Below are 18,687 nucleotides of genomic sequence, written 5' to 3'. Positions count from 1 at the left end.
GCCCCAGCCCATCTTTCCCTGCCCCTGTTCCTGCCTTCTTCCTCTTTGTTCCGTCCCTCCCTACCCCTGTCCCCGTCTCACCTCTGCTCCCATCCTTCCCTGCCCCCGTCCCCCCTCTGCATCCCATCCTATCCTTCCCTGCCCCCGTCCCAGGCTCCACCTCTCCTCTCTGGACTGTCTTGTCCTTCCCTGCTCCCACCTGTCCCCTCTGCACCCCATCCTGTCTGCCCCCGCCTCCTCCCCCATTTTCCTGACATCTCCATTGGCCCAGGCACCAGGAGCAGAACGGACAGCTCTTCTGCCCCCCTCCCCCCCCACTGCCCCCAGTTATGGGTTACAGGCACAGGGCCTGCCAGCTGCTGCTCCTGGCTCAGGGGAAGAAGCAGCCGCAACACGAACTACGCCGCCATCCTCCTGATTTCCAGAAAGGCTCAGCCGGCGCGGAGCCCTGCTGCTTGGCAGAAGAGGGAGAGGGCTTGTCTACACTGGCACTTTATAGCGCTGCAACTTTCTCACTCGGGGGTGACAAAACACCCCCCTGAGCACTGCAAGTTTCAGTGCTGCACAGTGCCTGAGGCAGAGGAACCAGGCCATTTCCTCAGGAGCCAGGCATGCTTTACCCTGAGGGAGGCTGCTGCGCAGGGGCACGCAGATCTCTGCTCCCCCTCGTGCCCACAGGGTGGGCTGTGCTCTGCCATGGCTGGGGAGGGGTCGCTGGTGTTAGAGGTGGGCTCAAACCCTCCCTGCAGAGATCACTCCCGACCCCTCTCCCACAATGCACAGGGCCATGCCTACCAGGGCAGCATCTTGAGAGGTAACTGCCAGCTTGCCGCCCTCCCAAGCCAAAGCCAATGGGGAGTCCCCCAGAGACCCAGAAACAAACCAGGCACTTTAAAGCTCATCCTTCCATGCCCCAAACTAGTGACCCCAGCCAGCCGCCCCGCCTTAGAATCTGATCTCGGCTCAGCTCACGGGGCAACATCCACCCCAGAGCTCAACTCTGTCCCCCCACTCCCACCCTGCTGTCTCCTTGTATCTGCAGTAACAGGATAAGGCCTCTGGCTTGCCCTCGACAGGGCCGGCTCCAGGCACCAGCTTATCAAGCAGGTGCTTGGGGCGGCAACTCCGGAGCGGGGCGGCACCTTCAGGTATTCGATCCAAGTGGGAGTAAGGGACCCACCGCCGAAGGACCTCCCGCTCAATTGCCACAGATCGCGATTGCGGCTTTTTTTTTTTTTTTTTTTGGCAGCTTGGGGCAGCAAAACCCCTGGAGCTGGCCCTGCCCCTCGGGCCATCAGCTGCAGCTTAACTCAGGAAGAGGCCTGCCCTAGCGCTTGCTGATTATGGATAAATGCCAAATTAACAGTTGGGTTGATACTTTATTTTTGCAATTAAGAAGTATACCTGCCAGCCTCCCTGCACCTGCAGGGCTTTGTGGGGATTTTTCACTCCACCGTGGAATGGGTAGTGGCTAAATGCTTTTATCCTCTCAGGCTGAAACACAAACACAGAGGTTGAGAAAAGCAAGTCTGCAAAGAATCCAATTTAAACAAGTCTGGAAGCAAAGCCCAGAAGGAGATTGCACAGCTAAAGCCTCAATTGCAGCCTTCCAGCCACAAAGCTCCTCGGAAAGCGTGGAAAGAAAGAAAAGCAACTCTCTGCCCCACAGGGTGCCTGCCGCGGGTGAGAGGAGCGAATGTGAGAGCTGCGAACGCTGCCTGCCCTTCAAAGCTCCCAGCGTTGACATTCTGAAATAAGGTTTCCATCAGGTGGTCTGTATTTCATAGCCAACATGAAATAGACAACGCATAATTTGCTGAAGGTATTGACAGAAATATGCCGCTACTTAAGGTGCCATAAAGGGGTCAATAGCATTTGAGATGCTTCCCCAACCTGGTGGGAAGGATGCTCAGCTTCCAGGCTGCTCTAAATGCTCCGCACATAAATAAAGTGGATTTCACACTCCTGTCTGACAAGCACAGCTGCAGGCCTTGGAACCGTTTGTGCTTTAAAAGATTTAGTCACAGGCAGCAAAGATAAACAAGGAGTCACATGCATTGTGAGAACCCCAGGACTGCAGGGACCTCGGAGGGGGTATTTAAAAGTTTATTTTCCACCCTCCCCAAATCAGACATTTTTACCTGGATTAATTCTGGCAGGTGCTTGACGTGTTTGTTTCCCTTTGCAGTACCCAAAACACAATTTTGAGACTATTTTAGACTGACAGCTAAAAAAATGCAATCAAAGCAAAGGCAGCAGAGCTAATGCACTGCACCACCAGGGAACTGAATGCTTCCTTAAAGAACTTTGCCAAACCAGAATCATCCCAGGGCCCATTCAAACTGTGAGCTCTCGCTTCAGCTCAAGTTCAAAGGGCACAGCACTAAACACCAACAGAATGAACCCATCGCAAAGTAAAAGTTCTCTGCTTCTGAAAGCCAAACTCATGTGACATGCACGGCTGACTCACAACCCTGGGTCCTGCAAACGTGTATTTAACGCTATGTGCAGAGTCCCATTCAATAGGACCACACGTGCCTACAGAAAAGCACGTTTAGATAAGCCTTCGCACAACCAGGTTTAAATCACCTTCATCGTTATCTCTGGGCCAGAGCTGGCTGCCGATACAGATTGCCATTGCTCCTGTGTAGAGCTCTGACAGTTTCCCCTAGCTGATGTTGTCCTTCTGTTTTAAATTTTGCATCACAGGCTTCAAAATTATGTGGATTTTTTCTTTCATTCATGAAAGATTTTAGAAACAGCTTCCAAATGAAAAGTGTGAAGAATTACAGACCAGTGTTCAAGGATCAGTACTTTGGATCACCACAATCTGTTTACACTAAACTGTTAATAGGTCCATATTTTCAATAACTGACTTAGGATGGTGAATGCCTTTGATTTTCACTGAGGTTAGGCTCAAGTTTCTCATTCACTTTTGAAAATGGGATTTAGGTCTTGACTATCAGGGGAATACCATGACACTGACTGATGCCATGTTTTACAGACTGCCAAGGCTGAAGATAGGTTAGTCACTGTGACTGGTATTTTGTTTACACGTAAGGTCAGTGTCCAAGTTATACACACTGATGAAGATACTGTAGCTCTTGCACTTCAGACTCAAAATTAGGTTCATCAGAATTGGTAATTTGGCTCAAGCTAAGGCTGGCGGTACGGGGTGGTTTTGTGATTCTGAATTAGCAGTCTTGCTGTTTTCCGAGACAATGGAATTCACATTTAAATCTTAATTTTGTATTTCCTAATACTGTATGCTTTGGAAACTGAGAAATGAGTGATGGGCATGACTGGAACTCAGGTCAATGTAGCTGTTTAGGACTAGTGATGCCAGTGGTGTAACCCCCTCCAGGAGCACTCTTATTCCAGTAGAAGAGTGGCTTAGTGGGGATAGTTTAGCTTAAATCCCTTCTCAATTGATATAAACCAAACCAACAAAGGCCTTTTGGATACTGAACTCAATGGCCACAAACCTCAGACCCATGCAGCTCCAATGGTTAAAATTCAGATCTTCACTTAAACCAAAAAATCTTTTCCCACACTGACAAGGCCAAAGGCTCTTAAGTAATTTAAGCATTGGAAATGTTACCTATAGTCTGAAACCCATTTGTGCTGTTCTAGGTTGCCACCACTGGGGGCTCATTTTCCTGTTGCTAGACTGGATCAATTACTTCCTTATATCAGATTTTATTCTCCAATGCACAGCCTCGTTAAAGGCATACACAGCTCAGTCACACCAATCTCACTACAATCTAGAATTCACCACTCGCTGCTGGAGGTAATGTAATCTACCATTCTGAGATGATGGAATTCTTCAGCGCAGACAGGGCTGGTTATAGGATCGGCAAGCGAGATGCTATAAAAAGGCTCGCTCTCTCTTCATTTTTGTGTGGGAAGACAAAGGAAAAGGAAATAAAATGGCCTGCTAAAGTGGTGTAAGGCAGTCTGAGCAACCCAAAACACAGGTTTTACTGAAATACAAACAAAACTACAGCCAGGGACAGCTTTTAGGAACAGCATTTCCAAAACATGGGAAATAAAATTTGCTGGGTAATCTTGAAAATCTGGTATCAGAGGGGTAGCCGTGTTAGTCTGGATCTGTAAAAGCAGCAAAGAATCCTGTAGCACCTTATAGACTAACAGATGTTTTGGAGCACGAGCTTTCGTGGGTGAATACCCACTTCATCAGATGCGTGTAGTGGAAATTTCCAGGGGCAGGTATATATACGCAGGCAAGCTAGAGATAATGAGGTTAGTTCAATCAGGGAGGATGAGGCCCTGTTCTAGCAGTTGAGGTGTGAAAACCAAGGGAGGAGAAACTGGTTTTGTAGTTGGCAAGCCATTCACAGTCTTTGTTTAATCCTGAGCTGATGGTGTCAAATTTGCAGATGAACTGAAGCTCAGCAGTTTCTCTTTGAAGTCCGGTCCTGAAGTTTTTTTGCTGCAGGATGGCCACCCTAAGGTCTGCTATAGTGTGGCCAGGTAGGTTGAAGTGTTCTCCTACAGGAAAATCTGGTACCAAGCTGTGGGACCCCCGTTTTCAGAACTGCACCTAACTAGTGCAGGAATGGTGGCCCAATGGCTATTAACTAGTTACACTGTTGCTAATGGCCCTGTGTATGCATAATCAGACTAGCAAATTGTAGGTTTTCAGCCCATCCTGAACACTTCCAAAAATAAAACTTTAGCTCAAATGCACTTTTTTTTTAAAAAAAGGAAACCAGAGAGTAACTTTTGCCAACAGGCTTCTCAAACTTCCCCTTGTTTCTAACCCTGGAGGAACATCAAGTTGCTGGGTGGTCAGGTGAAGCTGTCTTGTAAGGAAGACGACCTCTGATTTATCCTGCATACAGACATTCTGCCCCAGCTCACCGCTGTCCTGTGCCTTGAGACAGTCACTCCCACCACCGCAAAGCTGCTGTGACAAGCCACAAGTGCAAGGGCACCAATGAACTGGGTCTTGTGTCTCTCTGCAGGAGTCACTGTCCAAACACTAGATCTGGCTCTGATTAGGAAAAGGGCTATATTGCTGCACAAGGCAGAGGATGCTGGTTGCTCTCTGACAGTATAGTCCTGGTTTCCAGCTCAGGAACAGGTGCCTTTGGTGGGTCCATTTCAGCAAGAACACAGCATTTTAGAGTTAGATATTCTGGACCAGATCTTCAGCCGTTGTATACAGGCATGGCTCTGCTGAAGCCGATTCACCTAGAAGAGGATCTGGCCGACAGTATACAGTTCCTATGTGTACCACTAGTTACAGCTGCATCTGGGTGCCAACAGGAACCACTATTTTCAGGGGATTAAGATTCAGTCACAGTTTTGGTCCAGACTGATACTTGGTCACAGACAAGCACCTTCCAGCTGGCCAGTTTGAGGGTGACAAACAGAAAAGCTTCAAATACTTTCCCACACTTTTTGAAGTGGTTCTCCTGTTCATTCCCCAGGCCATTCCTCTACAACCTCAGCCAATGCCCATGGGGCTTTTGAAGACATGCAACAGAACAGCTTTTCTAAGCAAAGCAGCTGCAATTTTTCTCTGAGTTCACGTGAGATTGAGACCTCTTAGGCGAGTGACGTATCTTTGGGCTGCCTACACTACCAGCACTGCTAGAGGCCCTGCTAGAAAGGATTACAGCCCGGTTTCATTTTGGAGCACACTTTCCTAAGTGCCTTGAAAGCCTTGAACAGGGCCAGGCTTCAGCACAGCTCAGGGATACGCTGCTGTCCTGTGTTTTAGCAGAGATGGATTCCTCCAGCACTTGGTGGGGGTGACAGACCAAATGAACTGACTGCTCACAAACTAAGGATAACGAACGTGGAGAGTGGGTTGAAAAGAATCAAAGGGATTGATTCCTCATAATCCAAACCCACAAATAAAAAAAAATGCAACAAAAAAAAACTTGTGGGTGTTAGAGCAGCAGAGAGTTTGTAATCTCAAGAGCAGCTGAGTGCAAAGTTCAGCAGCGCTTTGCCTAGCTCTGGCAGAGCAGAGGGGACATCAGAGTAGGTGCCCTCTTCTCCAAGATGTCCCCTTTCAAGTTAAGGTCTTATCTTTCAGAAGGTTAAGAACAAAAACACCCTTGCAGTTGCAGTAACTTATCTGCAACTTAGGAGATAAAGGTTATAAACAGCTTGCTTCTATTTCAGTTATGCGCCCCCACGCTGCCAGACCCCTTTTGGGTATGCTTTGAAAGGGGCGTGAGTATGTTGGTTATTTATTGCATGGATCTTTTAGATCAAAACTCAACCCAGCTTCTGATAACAAGTTAGCTGTAAGGTCACAAGTCCATGTTGCTAACACCCTATTAAGATGAAAGGGCAGAAGGTGGGGCAGGCAGGGTAAGGTCAGAGCTTGCCAGTATGAGTGCTGCAGGTGACAGGCTGGGACAAGACACAGCACTGACTGAGAACAGGGGATTATTTCCTTGATCACACAGTGGGGGGGACGGGGTACTCTGCCCTAAACCCAACTGAGAATTTCTTTGCCCTTTAATACTAGATAGCGGGAATATGAGACTCTTGCAGCTTTGGCCTAACTGCTCCACTGAAGCCAGTGCCTCCCACTAGCATCACCTGGAGCAGTCAGGGTCTCTGCGCATGGAAGTTTCCCCAGAATAGCTACATCTGTTTAAGACCCTGTGTAGACATTCTGTTCTAGAATACAGAGTGCCTTTTTCTCATTTAGCTTAATCCACTTTGGATGTGGATTAATACGAGTACCTTTTTCTCATTTAGCTTAATCCATTTTGGATGTGGATTAATACGAGTGCCTTTTTCTCATTTAGCTTAATCCACTTTGGATGTGGATTAATCTTTAAACTAAATTAGAAAAGGGTACTTTTATTCAGCAGTAACTGTCCACACAGGGAGTTAATCCGGAACAGCTATTTCAATAACTTCCCCACTGTAGACAAGCCTGAAGGCCAACACCAAGCCCTCTGGGTAATCCCAGAGGTAGCTCCAGGGAATGCTGTTTCAATTCCTGCCCTGGAGCTGATGGGCACGCTCAGTGTCTGAGGTCTGTGCACCTTCCTGCCTCCATAAGTCTTTGAGGCAATGCATCAGAATAGTTAGCCTAAAAGCAGTCCCATGACACCTGTCCTCTGGAGGAGAGCATGCTGCCCTAACAGGACACTGCAGAATGCATTCTTTAGAGGCGTTATAGACTGTGCCAATCTGGAGTGTGGAGGTTAGAGACATGCTGCCACTACATACAACTGTTAGGGAGAGTTATTCTGCATGCACTGGGATTTTCACAGACTAGTTTTAATATCCAAATTAACGATGTATAGTTTGCTTTGCTGCTAAGAGGCTGACTATTTAACTCTGCCCTCAAGAGAAATACTTTCAAGTTGCAAAGACTTAAAAAACCCCTACCCAATAAGTTTTATAACAGAGCTGATGCTAATAAAGGGGAAGGTGCTACTGACCCATTATCACAAGTTTTCAGACATTTCTCTCATCGGGTTTGCAAGTGGGACCTACTAAACCACAATGCCAGGTGTGGAACACAGAAATCCCTCCCAAGAGAGTATCTCGTGGATGCAGCAATGGGTGCACGGAGAGCTCACGAACTAGAGCACATTTTAATTTCTTGTCAGAATGGCAGGGTGGCAAAAGGGGATTTTGCTACACTTGCCTTCTGACCGAACACACTTCACTCCCTCAAAGGGCCAGCCCTATATGTGTTTCCATGGTGACAAATGGATGTCAAGCGCAGGATTATTCTTCCTGTGCAGGATCAAGTAGTGATGCTAGGCTAAGAGTGAGGAGAGGCCTTTGCTCTTTACTCAGAATATCAAATCTCTTTTGTGCAGTGGAGGGGAACAGGACAAGGCAGATCTGATTAGAATGTGATGGGCCAGATCCTATGTCTGGCTGACACACCGATGCTGGAGCCAGCTGGGGACGGAAATCTCTTTTAGCGTAATTAATGCAGCCTAAGGACTACTTGAAACTATGCTGACTACAGCAGTTCTCCTGAGACTGCTCTTTGGGCCAAGAGTGGCTGGAGTGTACCATGCTTTAAGGAGGCCCACTCCTGCACTTCTTTACCCCAGGAGAAGGAGGCAGGTAGCATGAAACCTGTTATGCCAGCTTGATGTCAGGGAAATGCCTGGGACAGAGCTATGGACCAGGATCTGGCTGGTTATTCTCATGCTTTAATGTTATCTAGCTCACCTGACACCAGGTGCTGGACTGGGGAGACATTCCAGCATGCATAATACTCCTGACATCCCAGCCCAGTCCTTATCAAAATTAACATTCCCTCACCTTCCCAAGAAGCCCAAGGACACCTACACACACCCCTGCTCAGAACTAGATGCCACCGAGTATAAAAGCCCCCACTGCACAAGAGAGTCTGAGTGAGACTAGAGAGGGGCACCAGGCCAGAGTTGCTCAAGGAGCAGCATGCACTGGGCATCATGTATGTGAGGTGTGATGTTAGGGTGCCATGGTGGGAGGGCACAGTGCAACTGTTTTATTGATAAGGCAGCCATTTCAGGAGACTCAGACTAAACTCCCTCTGTGTTGGCTAAGCATTCGCCACCCTAACCTCACTGAATCCCCCATCCCAGCTCCCTTACAGATGAACTTTTAGGTCTAAACAAAACAGCAATGAGAATATTTTGTTTTAAAAGGCTTTTTGCTTTGACTCCCCCATACACCATCTACAGTTTGAATGGCAGCTCTTTTTCACATCTAGGTGGACGGGCATAACAGGCAGGCCTTAGAGCTGTGGCTGGGACACCCGAGGACTAGTACACATTCAAGGTCTCTAAGAGGGACCCAAACATTCAGATGCCTACCTCCTCACCAGGGAGAGATGTACCACTTTGAGAGCTCACTCCCAGTGTGAGGGGGCCCACATGGACCAATGATCTGAGCTAGCACTGCAATCCTTATGAGAGAAACACACCATCAGTACCATGCAGTGGTAAACAGCCACAACACATTTTAATCCAAAGACATGCAGGAGTCCAGCAATGATTTATGCAAACACCCTACAGGAAGTAACTTGTAAAGCATGCTGATCCAGACCGTTTAAACTCTGCTACCTCCTTGGCATCAGCGTGTATGGAGTTAATTTTTGAGAGTCTCTGGTATCAAGGGCACTCAATAGCAGCCTCTTCTCTTCTCTGGTCTTCAGTTACCAGCTCCTGCAATTAGATTAAAAAGCAAGACATTTTAGATAATCAATAGCAGCAGCTCTAACACCATCCCCCAGTTGTAAGCATCAGATAAACTGCTTCAGACTCAATGAAGCTACCACCCCGCCCCACCAAGTCAATCACTGTGTTGAAACTTTGAGACACTTGGACTGGTCTTCCACACTTGTGCTCAGAACCAGGCACTTTGCGGTCTCACCGGGGCAATGAAGCAGCACTCCTCATGCTGCCATCACAAGAGCACAAGCAACACCTGTACTAGCACAGGGAACCTAATGTTTTGCTCCTTGGTCAGCATACCAGGGAGCAGGGGAATGGGGCTGGAGGCCTGGATAAGGGCTTAGGGGCTCTTTTATATACACACAGAAGGAGGGAATTGATTCTTCACTTTAGACAAACTGTTCTGTTTACAAACAACATGCAGGAAAAGCTTCCTTAACTAGGGGAAGCAGACGTCTCACTGCTCTATACAAAGTCCCAATGTATGGTGGTGCTGCCCAACCCGAGCGAGCTCAGCATTAGTTCCTTCCCCAGAATAGACCCAGCCTGTCTGGCTGGAGCTCCAATACCTTCAGTGGAATCAAAACCGTCCTTACTGCTATGACTTTACCCAGCAGAACAAGGCTGATCCTGTGCATCAGCCCGTAGTGCAATGATTTATTAGGAAAGATCAAATATAAAGCACAGGTACATTCTGTAGGTCTCTAGGAAGCCCTGCTAGACTGGATCCTCACCACCCCTTGGCTAGAAAGCTGGCCAAAGCTTTCAATGACCAGCTGCTCTATTTGGGCATGTTAAGGATCGTTACCACATACTTGGAATAAGTCCTTCTGCTTTAACTCACTCTCAACCAATCCAAATGTACATAGACACCTCTGAACTCATCTCCAGTGTGTGTTTATCAATGCTGTGACCTTCAAGCATTGAGCTAAGCCATTCCCCCTTCCTCTCAAGTATCCTTCTCAGAAAACCTCATCTCACAAGATCAATGTACTAGAAAATCTAATCAGATACAGGTGCACACACTCCCATGGTGGCCTGCCCATACAGTGACAAGACCAACGGCAGGTTTTGTCTGTGAAATGTTCCAGTACCTGTCCAATGATTCCAGGTGGACAGTCCACATGTAGCAGGATACCTACTTTCCAGCATCTGGAAAGGGTCTATTATTCCATAAAATAGCCAGCCAGCCCATAGTGATGACTGTAGCAAAAGCTGATGAGCCGTTGTTTTGCCAAGTACCAAATTTCCCATCCATGCACCTCTGCATTAAAAAAAAAAAAAGGCAAAAAAAGCAGGGGACTGCCAACAATGCATCCTCTACTCCTTAGGCACATGCACCCAACAGGTTTTATTGTGAAATTGGTACAATATCCTGGGCTGGCTGGCTGGCTTTTTAAATGTGGGAGGTGATTAAGCATCTGGTTATACCTAACAGGTTTGGTTAAAAAGGAGTCCAAAAGTCGAGTGTTTTGAAGGCAAAATGCAAACTTCACTGCTGATCTAAGTACATCCACTTAATGGGACGTTTTAAAAAGTATAGTACTGGCTTGAAAATCGAGGATATTAAACAGTTCCCTTTACTCTGACCTGCTACTTAGGTGCATTTGTTTGTTATCTTTCTGCTTACTTTACTGACCAAACTACTTCTGTTAGCACTGCAAAGCCAGCATAGCCGAGAGTGAGAGCTGGCTTGTGTATAGCCACGTTAATCAAACTGAGTTCTAGGTGCAGAATTTCTAATTCTTGGCAATGCACAAGCCAGCGTGACTTTCAGATTCTTACTTGGATTCAAAGCTCTTTGGGGAAGGGACTGTCTTTTTGTTCTGTTTGTACAGCCCTTAGCACCATGAGATCCTGGTTGTAACAACAACATAAATAATATCACCATGAATTTGCAGGCCTAACAGCTGTGGAAACCACATTTCTTGGGAATTAATCACAGCTCTCTCAGCTCCCCTCCCCCATAACATAGTGTATTATGATTTTCAGTTTTTTCTTAAATGAGAGTATTACAGCCAGACTGTTAGACATTATGCTTTTGAAACGTATTCACCACTCAACACTTCAGAATTATAGTTACATGAATCCTGACCTGCTAGCTCAAAACACAGTGATAAAAATAAAGGGTGCAAAAACTACAGAAATAAGCTTCACAACCAAGCCCCCGTTTATGTGGAGTGTATTTTGCACTGCAAATAACTGCGCCCACGATGCTGCATCCTCAGTTCATTCATGCTTTTGCCTGGCAATTTACAGCTGGTATCAAGTAATGGGTGTATTTCAATGGGGACCTCCTGCAAAGTGCAGACCTGCTTTTTTTAAAACTGGCAAATTCCTACCCAAAGCGTAAATCCTAATAATGCTATTTTGTGCTTCGCCATCACCTTTCAGCTGAGGATGCTTCGTAAGTTGCATGTTTATCTTCTCAGATAGCTAGTAATACTTAGCTTGCAGGGTAAGTATTACTATCCCTCCATTCTATAGAAGGGGAAACTGAAACACAGGGAGCTTAAGTAACTTGGCCAAGATCAAGGAGACAGCTTCTGTAGCTGGTGGGGCTTACACTGGGAACAGATGCCCAGATCACAGAAACTCTGTCATATACTCAGAAGTAAAAGACCATAATCCCCCCTAATGTTTAAACTAATGGCCACTTGAAAGAAAGCAAGATATTGCAAGAGAATTCCTTTGAAGCCTTAGGCATCCCCAGAACAGGACAGCTGTATGGCCAGGACGTCACAGCCACAGTTTGACAAGGGGACCAAGACAAACGCTCAATGGGTCACCTCCTTTCAGTTAGTGCTTGTTGCTGCCTATGGGGTAAAAGATTTTCAAGAAAATACAGTTCAAGTACATGAAACTCCATCCCTAAGATCCGAATGGCATGGAATACAATGAGGCTGTTTAATAATAGTTACCCTGAACTCCATGCTTTGGGGATTGGGCTATTAGGACACTGGGCAACTGAATCAGTTTTTAAAAGAACAAAACCTTGTCAAGAGTCATATGTGGCAGAGTTCATAAGAACATAAGAGCTGCCATATTAGGTCAAATCATGTTCCATCTTGCCCAGTATCCTGTCTCCATTGGTGGCACCTACCAGAGCTTCAAGAGGAATAAACAGAAGAGAGCAATTATGGAGTGATCCACCCCTCTCCTCCAGGCCCAGCTTCAAGCAGTCACAGGTTTAGTCACCTAAAGCATGGGGGTAACATCTGGGCTAATAGCTACTGATAGATCTACCCTCCAGTTCTTGTTTAAACCCAGTTACACTTTCGGTCACCACAACACCCCAAGTTAATGAGTTCCACAGGTTAGTTGTGCACTGTGTGAAAAAGTACCTCCTTTTGTTTTGTATTAAACCTGCTGCCTATAAGGTTTATCAGGTGGTTTTTGTATTGTGTGAAACAGTAAATAATGCTTCTCTATTCACTTTTTCTACAACAGTCATGATTTTATAGGCCTCTGTCGTAACCCCCTTAGTCATCTTTTTAGTCTCTCCTTGTATGGAAGCCATTCCAGACTCTTGATTATTTTTGCTTCTCTTTTCTGAACCTTTTCCAGTCCCCACAACCTGACATTAGTTTCAGAGAAACCCCATCCCCTCCACTGGCATGACGTGTAGCTGACAGGAAAGCAGGACAGCCATGCAGCAAAGGGCTGGGATAGAGCATTCACAGTAAGGCATGGAGCTGAAGCCCAGGATCAGATTCTGGGAGGGGTACAGCCATTTCAGCACATCAGGGATGGACTCAGATGACTGGGAAAAATGCCAAGTCTTGAGCCCACACTCGCCAACAATGACAATAGACTCATCCATAGACACTGCTGTGCACAGACCCTGGCTTGCATATAGGGGAAATTTTCCAACATTTCCTCCAGGAGGAATTTTGAGCCACAACACAATGCAGAAATTCATTTCCTCCCCTTCACCCGCCCTGCCCCCTGCAGACACAGCAGAATTAGCCAGCAGCTCTGCAGCACCATAATTAGCAGATGCAGGACCTTCCAGACCCTGGCTCTCCAACTTGCAAATACATGACACTGCCAGGGCGGCAGAAGCTGGACTAGTCCATGCAGGTGCAGTTCCCAGCATGTCCTGAAGGAAGGAAATGGCATGCAGGAAACGCTGTACAAGCCTGGGACCCAGCATCAGGCTGTTTCTCTCTCTCAGTGGCATAGCCAGGTTCTAACATCAGGGGAGCGAACACATTAAAAAAAGGTGCCACCTGACATATCAAATTACTAATTACACACTTTAAAATTCGCTATACATATTTATTTTGTACTTAAAATAAAAACACCAGAATGATCCAGGCCACGGAAGGGTTTGCACAGCCAGCATTTCACAGGAGAACTTCAGATTATACTTAAGATTCTAGAAAGTAAATGACAGAATAAAATAGTGTATAATTGTCATAGGTTTAAAAAAAATACTGGCCATTTTTCCGGTTACTAATTTCATTTTAAAAATCAATGAAATGCCCTTTATTTATAATAGATCATAATACTAAAGTCACCAAAAAGGCATGACAAATACAAGAATGAGAATTGGTAAGCAAAGATCTCATAGCTCTTTGGGGTTGGACAAAGCAGTAATTTCCCTTAAAGTAGCTTTATTCATGGGTTTTTTTTTAAACAAATGACATCTCTACAGCACAAGTTGGCAGTCTAACATTTCTGAAACACAGAGTATTGAAAGTTAGGGTTTGTAACCAATTTAAGCTGTGTACACACACACACAAACAACAAAAAACAAACTTCTTCCTGCTTTCCTATCACCAGTTCTGTTACTATAGGAATGAAATCTAGACAGCCCATAAAATAGCTAGTTCTACGTTGTTCTTCAAACCTCAGATCAGTGAAATGCAGCTTTGCATTTGAGATACTATATGATTGCAGTACATTTTGCACTGCCTGCATCTACAATGACATCAGGAGAGGAGAAGAGGACAAGACTGTCCCCAGCATATATAATTTAAAAAAAAAAAAAAAAGAGCGAGACAAACCCACCCACTAACAATGCAACAAGAAGGGAGAACGGTCGCTGGGGTCAAGAGATAAGATGCAATGAAACCCTCCTGTACCCACAACTGATATCAGGAACGCATCAGTCGCTCTGCAGATCAAAGAAAGAAAGAACAGCCAGTATTCAGCCAGATAGGATCCTTATGACCTATATAGGAGAAGTGTACTTTCAAGTAAACTGTAGCAGTTTCCCAAGAGAGCTTTCTTATGGACTTATTTATTAAGCAAAAATTAAGATTAGGAGTCTGATTTAAATTATGTAAATTTTCAGTTTGAGTTAACTGTGGAACTATTACAGCAACTGTTATTTTACTCCTGCCTTCATAAAAAGCTACCGAGTTATAACAGATAATTACAAAGACTACAGTACATGCTTTAATATAATTAGGACCAGACCACCCAAAATGAAAACTACACCAGGTATTTGAGGCTAATCCCCTTATCAATGGAATCCTCAACCAAAATGTGAGGCAGGAGAGGCGTACACCCTCTAACTTTTGACAATAATTCAAGGTCAGCCAGCCACCAAGAACAGCACCATGCATATTCTGGTTTTGGACAAAACACTTGATCTTGTCTACATCATAGAAACCTTCCTCCCTCCAAGCCTACACCCCACTACACCCTTTAGCAATAAAGTAACCATCAAACAAGTTCTGAATCAATCGTCTTTCTTCCCAATTTAGTTTTAACAAAAAAAGCTGCAACATTAAGTAGCTATGGGAGATAACAGTGCAACCACTAGGTATCAGTGGGGGAAGTGTGCTAGTTATGTCCTGGATACACTGGTCTGTTAAGTGTTATTGCTTTTAATATGCTAATGCAAACACTGTAATAGAGTATTAGTGTCCCAATGTACTGTAGCTTGTTTTAACTTACCAAAATACGAGAAGTGGTGCATGTAAAGCTCTCTAAAAGTTGACACTACAGCAGTGATATTCCCGAGCCAGCACGCATAGGGCTGGGGGTGAGGAAGGGGAGTGCATCTAGGTATGAGACACATTACTTACACCAAACAGGAACTTATCCATAGTTCATTGCAACTTGGAAGTGTGATTATTATACCTTGTCTTACAAACACCAAACACCATTACATATGCACAAGGTCAATAATTCCTCCCTCTCCCCCCATATAAAGAGTTGTGCTTCAGCATATAGTATCTATCTGAGATTAATATTGAGCTCCCAGCTCTTCAGGAAGCAGCAAAGAGTCAGCAGCCAAGCCACTGGCTGAATCCTATTGCCAACAGTATGGGTGATGCATGAGGCATTCTGAAGCAAGAGGAGATTACAGGAAAACTTTAAATAAGACATAGAAAGAATAAAGTTTTCCTAAGTTTTGTTTCTGTTGGATTTATTGTATTATGTATAGTAAGTGTTTAATATAAAAACCAGGTAATAGGGTTTACAATGTATAACAAGAGATTATGCTATTACCATTATCCAGTCAACTTGCCCAGTACTATTTTGAATTAGTGATAATTCACAGAGAGAGAAGGAAGAAAGCTGAATTTAGAGAATAATTATTAACCGGATTCCTGGTTATTCACCAGCCACCAGGGCCGACAAGAGGGTAGGGGGAAGCCAGAACAAATTACTGGGGCCTGGCGGTCCGGAAGGGGGCCCAGCTCCCCTGGCTTCATTAGCCCTGTTTAGCTCAGATTTTTCTGGATGTGATAGCTATGGATTTCTTCACCAAGTAGTTGAAGAACCAACAAGAGGGGATGCCATTTCAGATTTGGTTTTGGCGAGTAGTGAGGACCTCATAGAAGAAACGGTTGTAGGGGACAAACTTGGTTCGAGTGCGCATGAGCTAATTCAGTTCAAACTAGATGGAAGGATAAACAAAAATAGATCTGGGACTAGGGTGTTTGATTTCAAAAGGGCTAACTTTAAAGAATTAAGGAAATTAGTTAGGGAAGTGGATTGGACTGAAGAACTTGTGGATCTAAAGGCAGAGGAGGCCTTGAATTACTTCAAGTCAAAGCTGCAGAAACTATCAGATGCCTGCATCCCAAGAAAGGGGGAAAAATGATAGGCAGGAGTTGTAAACCAAGCTGGACGAGCAAGCATCTCAGAGAAGTGATTAAGAAAAAGCAGAAAGCCTACAAAGAGTGGAAGATGGGCGGGATTAGCAAGGAAAGCTACCTTATTGAGGCCAGAACATGCAGGGATTAAGTGAGAAAGGCCAAAAGCCATGTAGAGTTGGACCTTGCAAAGGGAATTAAAACCAATAGTAAAAGGTTCTATAGCCATATAAATAAGAGGAAAACGAAGAAAGAAGAAGTGGGAGTGCTAAACACTGAGGATGGAAAGGAGGTTAAGGATAACCTAGGCATGGCCCAATATCTAAATAAATACTTTGCCTCAGTCTTTAATAAGGCTAATGAGGAGCTTAGGGATAATGGAAGGATGACAAATGGGAATGAGGATATGGAGGTAGATATTACCACATCCAAGGCAGAAGCAAAACTCGAACAGCTTAATGAGACAAAATCGGAGGGCCCAGATAATCTTCATCCAAGCATATTAAAGGAACTGGCACATGAAATTGCAAGCCCGTTAGCAAGAATGTTTAATGAATCAGTAAACTCAAGGGTTGTACCGTACGACTGGAGAATTGCTAACACAGTTCCTGTTTTTAAGAAAGGGAAAAAAGATGATCCGAGTAACTATAGGCCTGTTAGTATGTGAGGTCTTAGAAAAAATTTTTAAGGAGAAAGTAATTAAGGACATTGAGGTCAATGGTAATTGGGACAAATTACAACATGTTTTTTTACAAAACGTAGATGGTGCCAAACCAACCTGATCTCCTTCTTTGAGAAGGTGACAGATTATTTAGACAAAGGAAATGCAGTGGATCTAATTTACCTCGATTTCAGTAAGGCATTTGACACAGTTCCACATGGGGAATTATTAAATTGGAAAAGATGGGGATCAATATGAAAATTGAAAGGTGGATAAGGAACTGGTTAAAGGGGAGACTACAATGTGTCGTACTGAAAGGTGAACTGTCAGGCTGGAAGGAGGTTACTAGCGGAGTTCCTCAGGGATCAGTTTTGGGACCAATGTTATTTAACCTTTTTATTACTGACCTTGGCACAAAAGGCAGGAATGTGCTAATAAAGTTTGCCGATGACACAAAGCTGGGAAAAAGAACAGGAGTACTTGTGGCACCTTAGAGACTAACAAATTTCTTTCAGCATGAGCTTTCGTGAGCTACAGCTCACTTCTTTGGATGCATAGAATGGAACACACAGACAGGAGATGTTAGTTTCTAAGGTGCCACAAGTACTCCTGTTCTTTTTGCAGATATAGACTAACACGGCTGCTACTCTGAAACAAAGCTGGGAGGTTTTTGCTAACACAGAAAAGGACCGGGATATCATACAGGAAGATCTGCATGACCTTGTAAACTGGAGTAATAGTAATAGGATTAAATTTAATAGTGAAAAGTGCAAGGTCATGCATTTAGGGATTAATAATAAGAATTTTAGTTATAAATTGGGGACACATCAGTTGGAAGTAACAGAGGAGGAGAAGGACCTCGGAGTATGAGCTGATCACAGCATGACTATGAGCTGCCAATGTGATATGGCCTTAAAAGAGCTAATGCGGTTTTAGGATGCATCAGGCGAGGTATTTCCAGCAAAGATAAGTAGGTGTTAGTACCTTTATATAAGGCACTGGTGAGACCTCATCTGGAATACTGTGTGCAGTTCTAGTCTCCCATGTTTAAGAAGGATGAATTCAAACTGGAACAGGTTCAGAGACGGGCTACTAGGATGATCTGAAGAATGGAAAATCTGTCTTATGAAAGGAGACTCAAAGAGCTTGGCTTGTTTAGCCTAACCAAAAGAAAGTTGAGAGGGAATATGATTGCTCTTTATAAATATATCAGAGGGATTAATATTAGGGAGGGAGAGGAATTATTTAAGCTTAGTACCAATGTGGACACAAGAACAAATGGGTATAAACTGGTCACTAGGAAGTTTAGGCTTGAAATTAGACAAAGGTTTCTAACCATTAGGGCAGTGAAGTTCTGGAACAGCCTTCCAAGGGAAGTAGTGGGGGCAAAAGACATATCTGGCTTTAAGACTAAGCTTGATAAGTTTATTGAAGGGATAGTATGATGGGATAGCCTAATTCTGGCAATTAATTTTGGCAATTGATCTTTAATTATCACCAGGTAAGTATGCCTAGTGGTCTGTGATGGGATGTTAGATGGGGTGAGATCTGAGTTACTACAGAGAATTCTTTCCTGGGTGCTGGCTGGTGAATCTTGCCCACATGCTCAGGGTTTAACTGATCGCCATATTTGGGGTTGGGAAGGAATTTTCCTCCAGAGCAGATTGGCAGAGGCTCTGGAGGTTTTTCGCCTTCCTCTGCAGCGTGGGACATGGGTCACTTGCTGGAGGATTCTCTGCAGCTTGAGGTCTTCAAACCACAATTTGAAGACTTCAATAACTCAGAC

At 44.8% G+C, this 18,687-nt stretch overlaps 1 protein-coding gene across 5 annotated transcripts in view; it reads right to left on the bottom strand.

Moving 5' to 3' along the window:
* Positions 1–8,951: 8,951 nt before the first annotated feature.
* The window catches only part of LOC127035722 (gametocyte-specific factor 1-like), a 31,180-nt gene continuing 21,444 nt past the window's right edge, over positions 8,952–18,687 (bottom strand). For all 5 annotated transcript variants that reach the window (XM_050926004.1, XM_050926002.1, XM_050926001.1 and 2 more), the window contains one exon: positions 8,952–9,173. In XM_050926004.1, coding sequence (XP_050781961.1) covers positions 9,160–9,173 — 14 coding nt within the window. In that variant the 3' untranslated portion in view covers positions 8,952–9,159. The remainder of the gene's footprint in view (positions 9,174–18,687) is intronic.

This window comes from Gopherus flavomarginatus, chromosome 16 (assembly GCF_025201925.1).
Source record: "Gopherus flavomarginatus isolate rGopFla2 chromosome 16, rGopFla2.mat.asm, whole genome shotgun sequence".
Taxonomy (NCBI): domain Eukaryota; kingdom Metazoa; phylum Chordata; order Testudines; family Testudinidae; genus Gopherus; species Gopherus flavomarginatus.
Note: the sequence above shows the minus strand (reverse complement) of the source record. Positions and strands in the feature narration are given on the sequence as shown.